This window comes from Ochotona princeps, chromosome 6, assembly GCF_030435755.1.
Source record: "Ochotona princeps isolate mOchPri1 chromosome 6, mOchPri1.hap1, whole genome shotgun sequence".
In the NCBI taxonomy this organism is placed as follows: Eukaryota; Metazoa; Chordata; class Mammalia; order Lagomorpha; family Ochotonidae; genus Ochotona; species Ochotona princeps.
The window spans coordinates 76,846,906-76,860,441 of NC_080837.1; the positions used below are offsets into that span (position 1 = coordinate 76,846,906).

Genomic DNA, 13,536 nt, shown 5'->3' on the forward strand with positions numbered 1-13,536 from the left:
AAAAACTATTTCCCCCTAGGCATGTGGGAGAAATAGTTCATTCATTCTGACTTTGTAACATTGCTTTTGTTTTTATTGTTAACTAAAGCAAAACACCAATGGTGGTAGGGAGTGCATTGAACTCTAATAGGCAGAGAAACTCAACAAATAAATGCCTTCAGTGTCAAAGAGGCTAATGCTAAGTGCTCAGTGGGGAGAGGATTGAGTGACCACTTCTAGTCTGTTGCTCAAGGTGCAAGTACAACTTGCAGCCAAAGGGATCTGTGACCTCAAGCCAGGTGAGGAGTGGCAGGGACAGTGCGGCCATCAGGCACATGCCTTGACATGCAGCTTTAACTGCATGGGTGTTGACTTCTAGGTCGGATGTACCTGGACACTTGTGAATTTATTTAAACCTCAGTTTCCTTACTGGGGAGGTGTTATGTAAGATGGCAATAAAGCTTCATGCTTTTCCTTATTTTTCTGGATGTTCAAGTTGTCCAGGTTAATATGACCGTGTTGCTTGTATGTCAGTCCAGTAAAGGAAAGGATGCTGTACTGAGCCCTATGGGAGACAGAAGCTCGGGCATTGTGGGGTTTTAGGGCTGGGCACTGAGCCATGGAGGATGTGAAAGGATGAGTAGTTGAGCCATGGAGGAGGCTGTTGCAGGCAGGGAGCCCCAGGGCAGGTAACAGAGTTTCTGCGTCTGCCAAGAAGCTCAATCTTCTGATTTTCTGTATTTGTTGAGCCACCTCTAGAGCAGTCATGGGGAACTTTTTCTGCCAAGGGCTGTCTAGATATTTACATCATGTATGGAGCATACAAAACTACCAGCTTTCAAATTAGCCTGCTACAGATCTACTAACTTTTGAGTGCCAGCAATAGCTGTCTTGGTAGAGCTAGAATAAATAATTTCACAGGCCTTATGAGGCCTGTGGGTGAATGCTGCCACCCCTGCCCTAGAGCCAAGCACTGGCTGGGAACTCGGGGGTGCGTAGTAATCACAGCAGCTACCATCTTGGCTCTCCTGGAATTTCTGCAGTTGAAGATGTTTAGAAAGATCACCTGGATGGTAGGACTGTCATTGTGTTTGGGGTCCAGATTGGGGGTATGAAGGAGGGGCAGAAGGCTGGAAAGCCAGGTGAACTTGACCAGAAGCAGTCGACATGCAGTTTGTCTTGAGTTTAGGTTTCCACTTTTGAAGACCAGCTGAAGGGCTTCCTTGTAGCCCATTTGAAGAGTCACCCTTTGACAGAGCTTTTATAGTGATTCCACAGAGGGTAGACCCTGAACCTGCTGGCCTCCACATCTCCAGGTCCATGCTGGGTAGCAGTGGGGACTTGACACATGATTTCAAGAGAATGAATAATAAAATGAATGCATCAAGAATCAACACTCATAAACCTTTTAAACTCCTGTGCAAATATTTTGATAGGAAGAAGAATGGAGATATTTACTTTGAAATCGTGATTAATATTCTAGGGTTTTAAGCCTTTTAGTCATGTGCAGTGGGCCCTCTATAGCCCCAGTTTCTACATTATGGACTCAGCCAACTATAAGCTGATTGAAAATATTTTCAATGGATAATTATGTCCATACTGACTGGCCACAGAGAGACTTTTCTTCTTGTCATTCTTGGTAAACAGCACTTGCCTAACAGCTACTTACATGTCACTTAGAATGTGTTAGGTATCATAGACTTGAGTACACTTGGGTTTTCATATTTAGGTAGCAAAGTAGAACCAGTCCAACACAGACACTGAAGGACAACCGGGCAGTGGTACTGTCCTATTTCAAGTGTAACTTACTCTCCTTCAGGTATTATTTGAATACAGGAAAATCAATTCAATATTAAAGACACACTGACAATTTTGAATAGACTCACCCCCCGAAGATGAGCAGAAAGCTGCCTTTCCCTGTCATTTCATTACATACTTTTTGCATGTAACCAAATCCATTGTATGATGGTTTTCCAATTTATTCTGGAAACCAAAAAACCATTGTAGTGGCACTAGTATAGGCTGGTTCATTTTGTTGTGTAAAGCATGAAACTCAGCCAAGTGAGGGGGAACTCCCATGCACACTTCTCTCCTGTCCCTAGAGGAAGCAAGCTTGCTGTCTCTACACCTCCCACTCTCTGCTGCCTGCAGATAATGTCCTGGGACTGTCTCTTGTGGCTCCTGGGAGAAACAACCCAAAGTTCACTTTCTAAAATGCCAGAACATCTAACTCTGATGCAAATTCATGTGGGCAGTTTTGGTTCATATTAGTGTTAAAAGCGTGGTCTAACTCGTAGGACTATTGCATGGTGGGTAGGTACAATAGGATTGGGATAAAGGGAGGGAAACTTCTTAAACTTCTTGCATCTCTGGGTTTTTTGGTTTGTAAAAAAAAAAAAGTCATTGGGAGAAGTAAAAGTGAAGTCAGCTTTGTAGCCCCGATATGGAGTATTTGAAGCCTTAAATGAATCCTCTAATGTGATATCCCTCAACTGATCATGTTGAGATTGGCTTGGCTAATTTGCAGTGGATGGTGAGAGAGACCATAGCAGAGCATCCCTTGGCCTGCCATTCTCAGAACTATTTGAAACTGGAATTTTCCTCTTATACTTTGTCTTGAATTTTGGACAGAACCAATAACAGGAATTCCTCTCCCTCCCAAGGCAGTGATGGCTAGTGACTTTGCGGTGCCAAGATTCCGATACTTGGAGAGACTCTTAATTGTTCACGGACATTGGTGCTACTCCCGTCTTGCCAACATGGTGCTGTACTTCTTCTACAAAAACACAGTAGGTATTGGACACTGGTCTTTAGGGGCTTTGGATGGAAAAGCCTGAGATTCATTTGTAGAACCACCACTTGAAGGATGCATTTTATGTGGATCTCAATATTTAACTCTTAATTCTTTAATTACTGGAGACTTGTACAGACAGGCATCCTCACAGCTGCGTAGGGGAAACCATGTGGCCATCTCAGAACACTGCCCCACTTATAAGAAATTTCTAGATAGCAGCTGAGAAGCAGCTGGGTCCTTGTAGTGTTTCTTTCTCTGATAACTTGCAGCCAAATGCACAAAGAGACAAAATAAATTAACTCTTAGATCCGTGACCTTCCAGGATAGTCTCATAAATCTAATTGTCCAGATATGAGAACTCCAACGTAAAGGTTATCCTGTTCTCTTTTGGAAAGTAAGAATAAAATGAAGTCAATTAAAAGGTGTATTTTTTTCTAGTTCCTCAGAATACTTCCTATAGTAAATTCAAACTCCTATCCATACACTTCTCATTAATATTCTTGGTTCTGAAATTTTACCCCTACTTTTCTGTTTCTGTCCTCTTCCATCAGCTTTCTCACACCTGTTTTTCAAAACTTCTTGAAAATGCATACAGATGCTCAGAACCAGGCAAGAAGTAAGCATAAACTTACTTGATGGTTTTGGCCCTAAAAATTAAATCAGAGTAGGCTTTGTCTGGGACTGTCTCCCAAGAAAGCTGTCTCTTCCCCAGCCCTGGTTATTATTCCACTCCTTCTCCTTAGTGTTGAATCTCCACCTGGGTGAAACTGTAGGTTCCTGCTTCTCAGAAAATTGAGCAAGTGACCAAACTGAAGAAAACCGCATTTTATTGTCACCCATTAACTGTGGACTTACAGTGGGGTTAAATCCAGATAACCCAATGTGGGCTGGATACTTATTGTCAAAAATGTGCTTGATGCACTAACTTACCAAGCAGCTAGTCCAGAAATACAGCAGCATACTGCAGGGTATCAGCGGTACCCCCACATGACTGCAGAGTTTACTGACAGCTATCACTGCCCAAAATTGCCAGAAAGGATTGGGCTATGTGTGGGCCATCCCAGGAACAAATCCAAACTCAAAATTCAAATTATGATTTCCACTGAAGGTATATCACTTCCACACCATCCTGAAGTAAAAAAGCTGGAAACTGAACCCATTGTAAATCAGTAATTGTCTTATATATGTCAACTTTAGATTTTATTTTTCCTGATACAGATATTGGAGTTGAGCCAGTTGATCTGTGTAATTGCCAGTTAAAATTCTCAGGTGTGAGGGATGGGAATGAGGATGGTAAGAAGCTCTAACCTAAACCATTCCACATTTCATAGATAACAAAGGCCAGAGTAGCCACCTGGACTTGGCATATTACTTTCCACCATGATGAATCATCCGCACAGGGCACAGGAAAGACAAGGGGGAACCTGTTTGTACTGCATGGAAGATGCAGGACCTTTGTTAAGCAAGCATTCATTAATCTGTGTGAGGAGCTCAGGGATAAGCATTCTGCCTCCTAAAATGAGAAACTCATTAGTTTTAGGAATAAATTGGCCTTCCTTTCCGATACAGAACAGAAGAAAAGTTGCCATAGCAACAGCTGTTTGGGGAGAAAGTTTTTTGGTACTATGGCATGGGGTAGGGAGTACCCTCAGTTATCTGAGGACTTGTCTTCCTCCTCCTGACTCCATTTGCCCACTGGTGACTCATTAGGCTCTTAGTGGGGGTGGATGAGAGAAAGTCAGCTGTGGGAGGAAGAAAGAGAAGGAAAGTCAATGAAAAATTGCTTGCCAGCTTTGGTGCAGAGGGGCAAAGTTGCAGATGAAGAGATGTAAGTCACAGATGGACACAGGGCTTGGAGGATACGTGTCATTACAGATTTTGTCAACACAGACTATCATGTTTTCTGATCTTCACAACAAGCCATGTTCAGATCAAGAAACCAAAGCTTGGAGCTGTTATCCAGCAAGATGGATAGGGGTCGGCATTCAGCATAACAGTTAAGACACCATTTGGAATACCTGCATCCTGCTTCTGTTCCCAGCTTCCTGCTAATGGGCACCCCTGGAGGAAGCAGGTGATGCCTCAAGTGTACTTGGCATCGAGATATTCCATCCATGTGGAAGATCTGGATTGAGTTACTGGCTCTTGACTACTGCCTAACCCAGTACTGACCTCTCTGGGCGTTTGGGGAACGAACCAGCAAAAAAATGGGATATCTCTCTCTTGACCTAAATGAATCTTTGGATAGTTACATTTCTGGAATGAAAACACAGGCCTTGTGCTCCCAAAAAAGAATGTTCTCTATAACATGGTCCTTTCTGAGACTGTCCAATGCCCCCAGACCAAGAACCACCTGGGTTGGAACATGTTGGGTTCCGTATTCATGTTCCATATTCCATATTCATTTAGCATCTTGAAATCTCAATCTCTTTTCTCTGTATGAAACAAGAATGCTGGTTCTGCCTGAGTCTCAAAAACTAGAAATCACAAAACTTCTGACAGTTAAGAAAATAACACATGTGAATACCTGCAATGTGCCAGGAACTCCAGTAAAAGTTCTAAATGCAGTAAGTCCTTTAATTCTCACAACAACTTCGTGGCTAGGTGTTGATGTTATGCTCATGTCACAGAATAAAATAAAATGTTTTGTGGGCTGGCATCTTGATATACTAGGTAGTACCACTACTGTGATACTGGCACCACACGTGAAAACCTGTTCTCAAGTCCTGGCTGCTCCACTTGACCTATGAAAAGCAGTGGAGCATGGTGCAAGTCCATGGGCTTCTACCACCCTTGTGGGTGACCCAGATGAAGCTCCTGGCTCTTGGTTTCAGCCTGGTCTAGCACTGACCACTGCAGCCAACAGAAAAGTGAAGCAGCAGATGGAAGATTCTCCCTTTCCCTCTCTTTTTCTCTCTAGTGAGAAGTTTCAAAATATCTAAATCTCAACAAATGTAAATAGAGAGAGAGACGGGGCCACGAGTAGATTTGGTTTACAGTCAGGGGAGAGGTACCGGAGAAGACACCCCGGGTTTATATTCCCCCAGCTCTCCTGAAATGGAAGCAACCCCAAACTCCTTGTCAAACCTTGCATAATCCCTGACTCTCAGGGCACAATGCCTCATCCCTCCAAAGGCTACTCCTGGGAGTCCCAGTTCTCACAGCAGGTCCTCCACACTGATGGGAACAAGAAGGGTGCATGGGAGAAGAATGAGAAGAAAAGGCCAACACTGGGCTCGTGGTTGACCATCTGTGTCCTCTTTGCAGAGAACTCTGCAGGATTTTTAGACCCTTGGGCCCTGTGGGTGAGAGCGTGCAAGGGTAACTCAAGCAGTGTATGCTCTTACTCAACTTCTCTTGGTTGCAGATGTTTGTGGGTCTCCTGTTTTGGTTCCAGTTTTACTGTGGCTTCTCTGCATCTGCCATGATTGACCAGTGGTACCTGATCTTCTTCAACCTGCTCTTCTCGTCACTTCCCCAGCTCGTGACTGGGGTGCTGGACAAGGATGTGCCAGCCTGGATGCTACTGTCTGAGCCACAGCTCTACAGGAGTGGCCAAAATATGGAGGTCAGGACTCACCCCAGCCCCCGCCACAAAGTCTCTGAGTCCTGTCTTCCTCCCACTGGACCTCTGGACAAATGGTGATAGTCTAGAATCTGACATGAGGAGGGAGAATGGGCACTGTCCACTTGGGTCTTGCAGTGCATTAGTTAGGGAATGAAAGCCGTGCTCACTGCTCAGATCTCCAGGAGCCCAAGAAAAACCTTCCTGGCTCAGATAATCACAGTGATGGCTGAGGCCCAAGTAGGATCTTTCTAAAGCAAACCAGGAAAACATGATTAATTGTGAATGGGAATTAACAAGACAAACCAAAAGGGGAACAAGTGCTCCACCGTGCACTGCTTTCTTTCTCTCTCTCTCTTTTTTTTTTTGTTAATTTTATTGTTGTTTGTCCGTGTGTCTGTGTCCTAGGAGTATCGGCCATGTACCTTCTGGTTAAACATGGCAGATGCCGCATTCCAGAGCCTGGTTTGCTTCTTCATTCCTTACCTGGTAAGTGCACACTTATCACAGTTTTTCCACCAATGGCATCCAAGAACCCACAGACATAAGTTGCTGCTGTATTTCAGGCCTATTATGACTCAGATGTGGACATGTTTACCTGGGGGACCCCCATCACAGCCATTGCGCTGTTCACCTTCCTGCTGCACCTGGGCATTGAAACCAAAACCTGGGTAAGAGTCCCTGGCCACTCATGCTGCAGTTTCCTGGCGATTCAGATGTTTCCCTGCGAGACAGGAGATGGGAACTCAACATCCCTGTGATGAGAAGGAAATGGACACCGTCCATAGCCCCTTGGCTGGCATAGGGAGCCCCCCATCTGGCACTTCCAGGCAACTCAGCTTGTGCCTCCACACTGCATCACCTCCACACTACCTCCACACTGCATCACCTCCACACTACCTCCTTGCCCTCTTGTCTGACCCTCCTGCTGCCCAGTGCATCTCACCCCCCATGTGTGTCAAAGACCTTTGCTTTCACTGAACCGTTAGAACAAAACACCCATTCGGTGATGACTAAAGCACTTACTTTTATGCCATCATTGTCACTAACAGCTGAAATAAAAGCCCCTTGATTTTTTTTCCTCGTCTGTCTCAGACCTGGCTCAACTGGATAACGTGTGGCTTCAGTATCCTTTTATTCTTCTCCGTGGCCTTGGTTTACAACATGTCCTGTGCAACGTGCTATCCTCCGTCTAACCCATATTGGACCATGCAGACATTACTGGGCGATCCCCTGTTTTACTTGACTTGCCTCATAGCACCTATTGCTGCGCTGCTGCCCAGGTAGGTATCGGGGTGGCATTTCTGAGTCTTGGCTCTGTGTGAGTCTCTGGAAGCTCAAAGGCACCAACCCAGGGCAGGATCTGACTTGCCTTTTTCAAATGTGCTCTTTCCAGATTGTTTTTCAAAGCCCTCCAAGGCAGCCTTTTCCCCACGCCACTTCAACTGGGACGCCAGTCAGCCAAGAAGATCCCAAAGATGTTCAACACTCCCAAAGAGAACTTTGCTCAGGAACCCCTCCAAGGAGAACAGAAAACTGAGGATTCGGAGAGGACCATCGGCCCCTGCAACTCCCTTTCTGGGGACTTCGTCTCCCAGGCTTCCTGGCACACACTACAGCAGACCTGTTCCCCAGAGGCCAGTGGGGAGCCCAGCACAGTGGATACCATTGTGACGGTGAGGGAGGACCCCCTTCCAGAGAGGCTGAATGCACAGACCCCAGGGTCTTCCATGCCAGGACAGGCCATTCCAGAAGACTGTCCTGGGGACTCCAAGAGGAAACCCAACAGTGCGGGTCATCGTTCTTCAGCCCCCCTGTCATCGCTCTTCAGCCTGCCCAACTTCAGTTCTCTCAACTGGATCTCCTCCCTGTCGCTGGTCAGTGGGCTGGGCAGTGTTTTGCAGTTCTCCCGCAATGGCTTACAGATGGATAAACGGGATGGTGAGTTCCTGTCCAGCCCCCCACCGCCAGATCCAGACCTGCGTGACTTACCGGGACAGGCCACAGACTACTTTTAGGAGCACCTTCAAGTGCCTGCAGTCACACTGAAAACCTTGAAATGGCCCCTTTTTTATATATATAAGATAGATGTGAATATTATTTATGTTTATTATTTGCACAGAAGAGTTCGGGAAGATGTATTTTTTCAATGTTTCCAAGGCTAACACAGGAAACAAGAGGCACCAAAGCAAGTTTATTTTTTAAAGTTCTAAGTAGAGTTTATTGAAAAGAGAAATAAGAGCTTTAACATATATAAAAGTTTCAAGAGTGATGCTTGAAAAGTGTGTTTAGATTTATTTTTTCATCTCATTTTTTAAGGAAAAAGCAGTCTGATTGGGTTTATCCATATGCATGGCTTTTGCCCTCCCCAAGTACAAGTGCATGATGATGGAATTCAGTGAACCCAGGTGGGCATCAGTGGAACAGTGGTATGGATGTCAGAGGAGAGAGTGTTGGCTCCCAAGGCAGATCCTCCCCTGGTTTCACAACCCAGCAACATGGGGGGCTGGGGCTCCACCTCACTCAGAAAAGGGAAAGTATGTGAAGAAAAATCTATGTGAAGTTCTTCCAATGTCCAATCCTATGAAGGCATTTCTCCAAGATCACCTTGTAGATATGACAGACCCTGTGCAGTAATTTTGCCTGTTAAAATCATAGCAAGCAATAAATAACCTTCACTTTGCAAAGAGCATGTCTGGTAGTTGCCACTGTTGTAGGAAGATGTTGGTATGTGACCTTACAGACTGCTCTAAATGCATCAGGCTAGTCCTTTGGACACTCCGAAGACCAGGCTCAGTGCATCTAAGCCACAGCCCCCGTGTGGGCCACCACAGCACGCTTCAGGCACCAGGCCGTCAGTACCAAGCAGACCCTTCCCAAGAGGCTAGGGTTTTCCAGTAATTATCTCAGGGTCTTTGTCATTATTTCTGTTCTTCCAGAAACAAAATAAGGAAAAGGAGAAAGGATAAAAGTAAAAGGCAATCACATTGCAATTGCTCTTTCTGTCCTCTCTTCATGTCATCAAATCATTGTGAAGTCACCTGCTATGCTCAGCATTGTGAGTGTGGTCTCTCGTGTGTGGGACCTCTGGCTTCCGTAGTTGCCTCTTCCTGAGAATAGCAATACAGAAGGGGCAGATGACCTGAGGACAAGTTCCAGAGCCTATCATTACCTGTTCAGAATGGCTATCAGCTAATGAGTATGGCCCACCGCAAGTAGCAGCAAGCACCTCCTGGGCAAATAAAGAGGAGACACAAACTCCCTATTGACAAATCCCAGATGATGGGACTCTACAGCTCAGATCCAATGTGATACTTTGTGTCCTACAAAATTCCTGTGTTGGAACTGTAATCCCCCATGTAGCAGTCTCAGCCAGTGGCCCCTCTGGGGATGTGGTTAAGCCATGAGGACTCTGCCCTTTTGTGAATGGAGTCTTCCTGTTATAAAATAGGGTCTGTGGGAGTAATTTTATACTCCCCCATTCTAAATTCTGCCACGCAAGGATGCAGCAAAAAGTTCCTCTCCAGACATAAGTGTCTTGATCTAGAACTTAACAGCTTGCAAAAATGTGAGGAAATAAAGTTCTGCTCTTTATAAAAGCATTTTGTTACAGCATCACACACACACACACACACACACACACTCACACACTCACACACTCACACTGAGACCCAGGACTTTCTAGTCATGTCTATGAGCTCTCCAGGAAGACTGTTCTTAGTGAGGAAGTGGCTGGGGTCACTCTCAAGTTGTATCTACACATCACACCACCCAAGGAGAGTGTGCTTTCCTCTGCCTCGAGCTGCACAAGCTGCACTATGGTGCATACACCAGCAGCTGTGCCATGGCTTCACAAATGGTTACCGCAGGCAAATGGTCTGCTTCCTGCACAGTGCCTAGGCTGCGTGAGTGGGTGCCCAGAGGAATGTCTGGGTCTCACAGATTGGAAAGGCAAAGGGGTGTTGGGGGACAGCTTCCACAGACAGGAAAACCAGAAAAAAGATGACCAGTGGCCCAACCCTCTCGCTTCCAAGCCTTGATGCCATCTCATTCGTATTTGGAGCAACACATATGAAAAGAATGTCCCGAGGAAGGTACACAATGCTGTGCTTTGCCTGATGAAGGTGGTAAATGTTAGCACGAAGTACAAGATCTATAATTGTGTTTACCTGAGTACCTGAGACTTAAAAGTGTCGCAGCCTCCAGATTTTCCTGCACTCATCACCCACCTACTCTTTGCTTCTGCAGATACTTCTTGGGCAATAGAACAGTCCAAGTGGTGGTTTGGGAATGTGCATACTGAAATCACTATGGAAAAGTAAACCTTATAAGTGAGCTTGACAAGTAGCTGTTCTCCAAGAGGAGAGATATTCATAGAAATCTGCATTCACAACAAACGGACTGAAATGAACATAATAGGAGATGAACTCCATGATTATCTCTGAAAAACATGTCACCAAGTTCTAATATCAAACCTAAACATGGGAAGGCCAACTCTGTTTTGGGCAACAAAAGAACTGCACTAGTTAAGTGACATTATACAACTGTTTTAAGTTCTCAGATAGTGCGTTCTTCACCTGCTATTTCTGACTCTGCACAGGATCTAGCAGTGAGTGGTGAACCCAAAATTAAATACTAGTGAAACATTCAAGACATTTCTGTTAAAATAAGAGGTAGAATTGCTTGTTATAATTCTTTTTATATTATCCAAAATCCCTGAGTATTGCAGCAAGACATAGTTTAAAAAAAAAAAAGATTTATTTGCTTTTACTTGAAAGAGTTATGTATAAAGAGAGAATTCCTGTATGGAGTTCCAGGTTCCTCCCTGGCTTTAGCCTGGCCCACGTTGTCCATTATGGCCATTTGGGGATGGAAGATTCTCTCCCTTTCTTCCTCCTCTTTCACTGTCTGTAACTCTGCCTTTAAAAGAAGTCTTATACATAGAGAGACAGAGAAGACAGTCAGAATTGCGCCGATCTGAAGCCAGGAGCCAGGAGCTTCTTCCAGGTCTCCCACATGGGTACTGGGTGGGGAACAAGGACTTGGACAATCCTCTGCTGCTCCCCTAGGAGCAGCATAAGATCCAGCATAAGATCAGAAATGCAGCAATCAAGGCTCAAGCTGGTCCCCATATGGGAAGCCGATGAAAATGGTACTCCTGACACTGCACAGAATCTAGCAGTGATGGTGAATCCAAAATTAAATAATAGAGAATGACATGCTATGCCACAATGCTGGCCCTGAAACACACACTTCTTTTATCTTTTTAAAATAAATTTATTTTTAATTTTTTGGGTTGGTTTTTAATTATATATAATACTATTTTGTTCCTTGATTCTTTCCCCCATCCCATCCCACTTCCCCTATTTTCTCCAATATTATCATAATAGTACAGTGCTTCAATAACTGTCAAAAGTCCAACATTCTGCTATTTAAATGTGTCATGGGGCCCGGTGCAGTAGCCTAGTGGCTAAAGTCCTTGCCTTGCATGACCCAGGATCCCATATGGGCACAAGCTCATATCCTGGCTGCTCCATTTTCCTTCCAGCTCCCTGTTTGTGGCCTGGCAAAGCAGTCGATCATGGCGCAAAGCCTTGGAACCCTGCACTTACATGGGAGATGTGAAAGAAGCCCCTGGATCCTGGCTTTGGATCGATTTAGCTCCTGCCATTGCAGACACTTGGGGAGTGAACCAGCGGTTGGAAAATCTGTCTTTGCTTCTCTCTGTAAATCTGACTTTCCAATAAAAATAAACAAAATCTTAAAAATATTTTGAGAAAGTGAAAACAAGTGTATCAGGGTATTGTAGGAATAGACAATGGTAGAAGACGTAGATTTATTCATAAAATGAAAACTGAAATGTTGGAAACAAAAGTACCAGACCCAGCACAGAGCCTAACGGCTTAAGTCCTCACCTTGCACATGCTGGAATCCCATATGGATGCTGGTTCTAGTCCCGGCAGCCCTGCTTCCCATCCAGCTCCCTGCTTGTGGCTTGGGAAAGCAGTCGAGAATGGCCCAAAGCCTTTGGACCCTGCACTTAAATGGGAGACCCAGAAAAGGCTCCTGGTTCTTGGCTTCAGATTGGCGCAACTCTGGCCATTTCAGCCACTTAGGAAGTGAACCATTGGACGGAAAATCTTCCTCTGTCTCTCCTCTCTGTATATCTGACTTTCCAATAAAAATTTTAAAAATCTTTTAAAAGAAAAAAGAAAAGAAACTAAAGTATCACTACTTACACATGTGACTAACGCATACCAGGAAAACACAAATTAAAAAAGACTCTCTGAACTAATAAGAGGATGAAATAAATGGAATTCTTTGGAGATTTGTTTATTTTTGTTGGAAAGGCAGATTTGCAGAGAAAAAGAGACACATAGATAGCTTCCATCTACTGGTTCGTTCCCAAATGGTCATACCACCAGAAGTTAGTCGATCTAAAGTCAGGAGCCAGGAACCTCTTCTGGGTCTCCCACATGGATGAAGGGTCCCAAGGCTTTGGGCCATCCTCCACTGGTTTCCCGGCCACAAGCAGGGAGCTGGATGGGAAGTAAAGCGAACTGGACGTGAACCGGAGCCTGTATGGAATCCTTCCTGGTGCTTGCAAGGGGAGGATTTCGCCAATTGAGCCGTCACATTGAGCACAATCGATTTGTAATGAGGAAAATAAACTACATCTTTTTTTTTTTTTTTAACAAAGCAATGATATTCAGTTAGAGATCATAATGTGGTGGGAAAAATGTGTAATTCACCAATACAAAAGCAACATTAACAGTCATCAAAATGCTAAAAAATAAACTTGTTAAGTATAAAGGCAATTCTGTTAAAGAAGATGTTAACCAAAGTCTCATGCTCCATTCCTGGGTTAGGAAATGAAGTACTACAACAGTGCTATTTCCCAAACTTGATATTTAACGCCCTTCTATTTTTTCCTTACTTGCTTTAAAAATCAATAAATATGGCTGTATCACATACTTTTTCAAAAGTTCATGGAACAAAAAAAAATACAAAAATTAATTTTGATTGAAAAAACATGACACCGGGCCCGGCGGTGTGGCCTAGCGGCTAAAGTCCTCGCCTTGAATGCCCGGGGATCCCATATGGGCACTGGTTCTAATCCCGGCAGCTCCACTTCCCATCCAGCTCCCTGCTTGTGGCCTGGGAAAGCAGTCGAGGATGGCCCAATGCATTGGGACCC

The 13,536-nt window shown here is 44.6% G+C and overlaps 1 protein-coding gene across 1 annotated transcript in view; it reads left to right on the forward strand.

Moving 5' to 3' along the window:
• The window catches only part of ATP10A (ATPase phospholipid transporting 10A (putative)), a 150,977-nt gene extending 142,174 nt beyond the window's left edge, over window positions 1–8,803 (forward strand). The window contains exons 17-22 of the mRNA XM_058666521.1: window positions 2,643–2,768; window positions 6,141–6,341; window positions 6,747–6,827; window positions 6,905–7,009; window positions 7,434–7,621; window positions 7,735–8,803. Of these exons, the coding sequence (XP_058522504.1) occupies window positions 2,643–2,768; window positions 6,141–6,341; window positions 6,747–6,827; window positions 6,905–7,009; window positions 7,434–7,621; window positions 7,735–8,356 (1,323 nt within the window). The 3' untranslated portion in view covers window positions 8,357–8,803. The remainder of the gene's footprint in view (window positions 1–2,642; window positions 2,769–6,140; window positions 6,342–6,746; window positions 6,828–6,904; window positions 7,010–7,433; window positions 7,622–7,734) is intronic.
• Window positions 8,804–13,536: the final 4,733 nt, after the last annotated feature.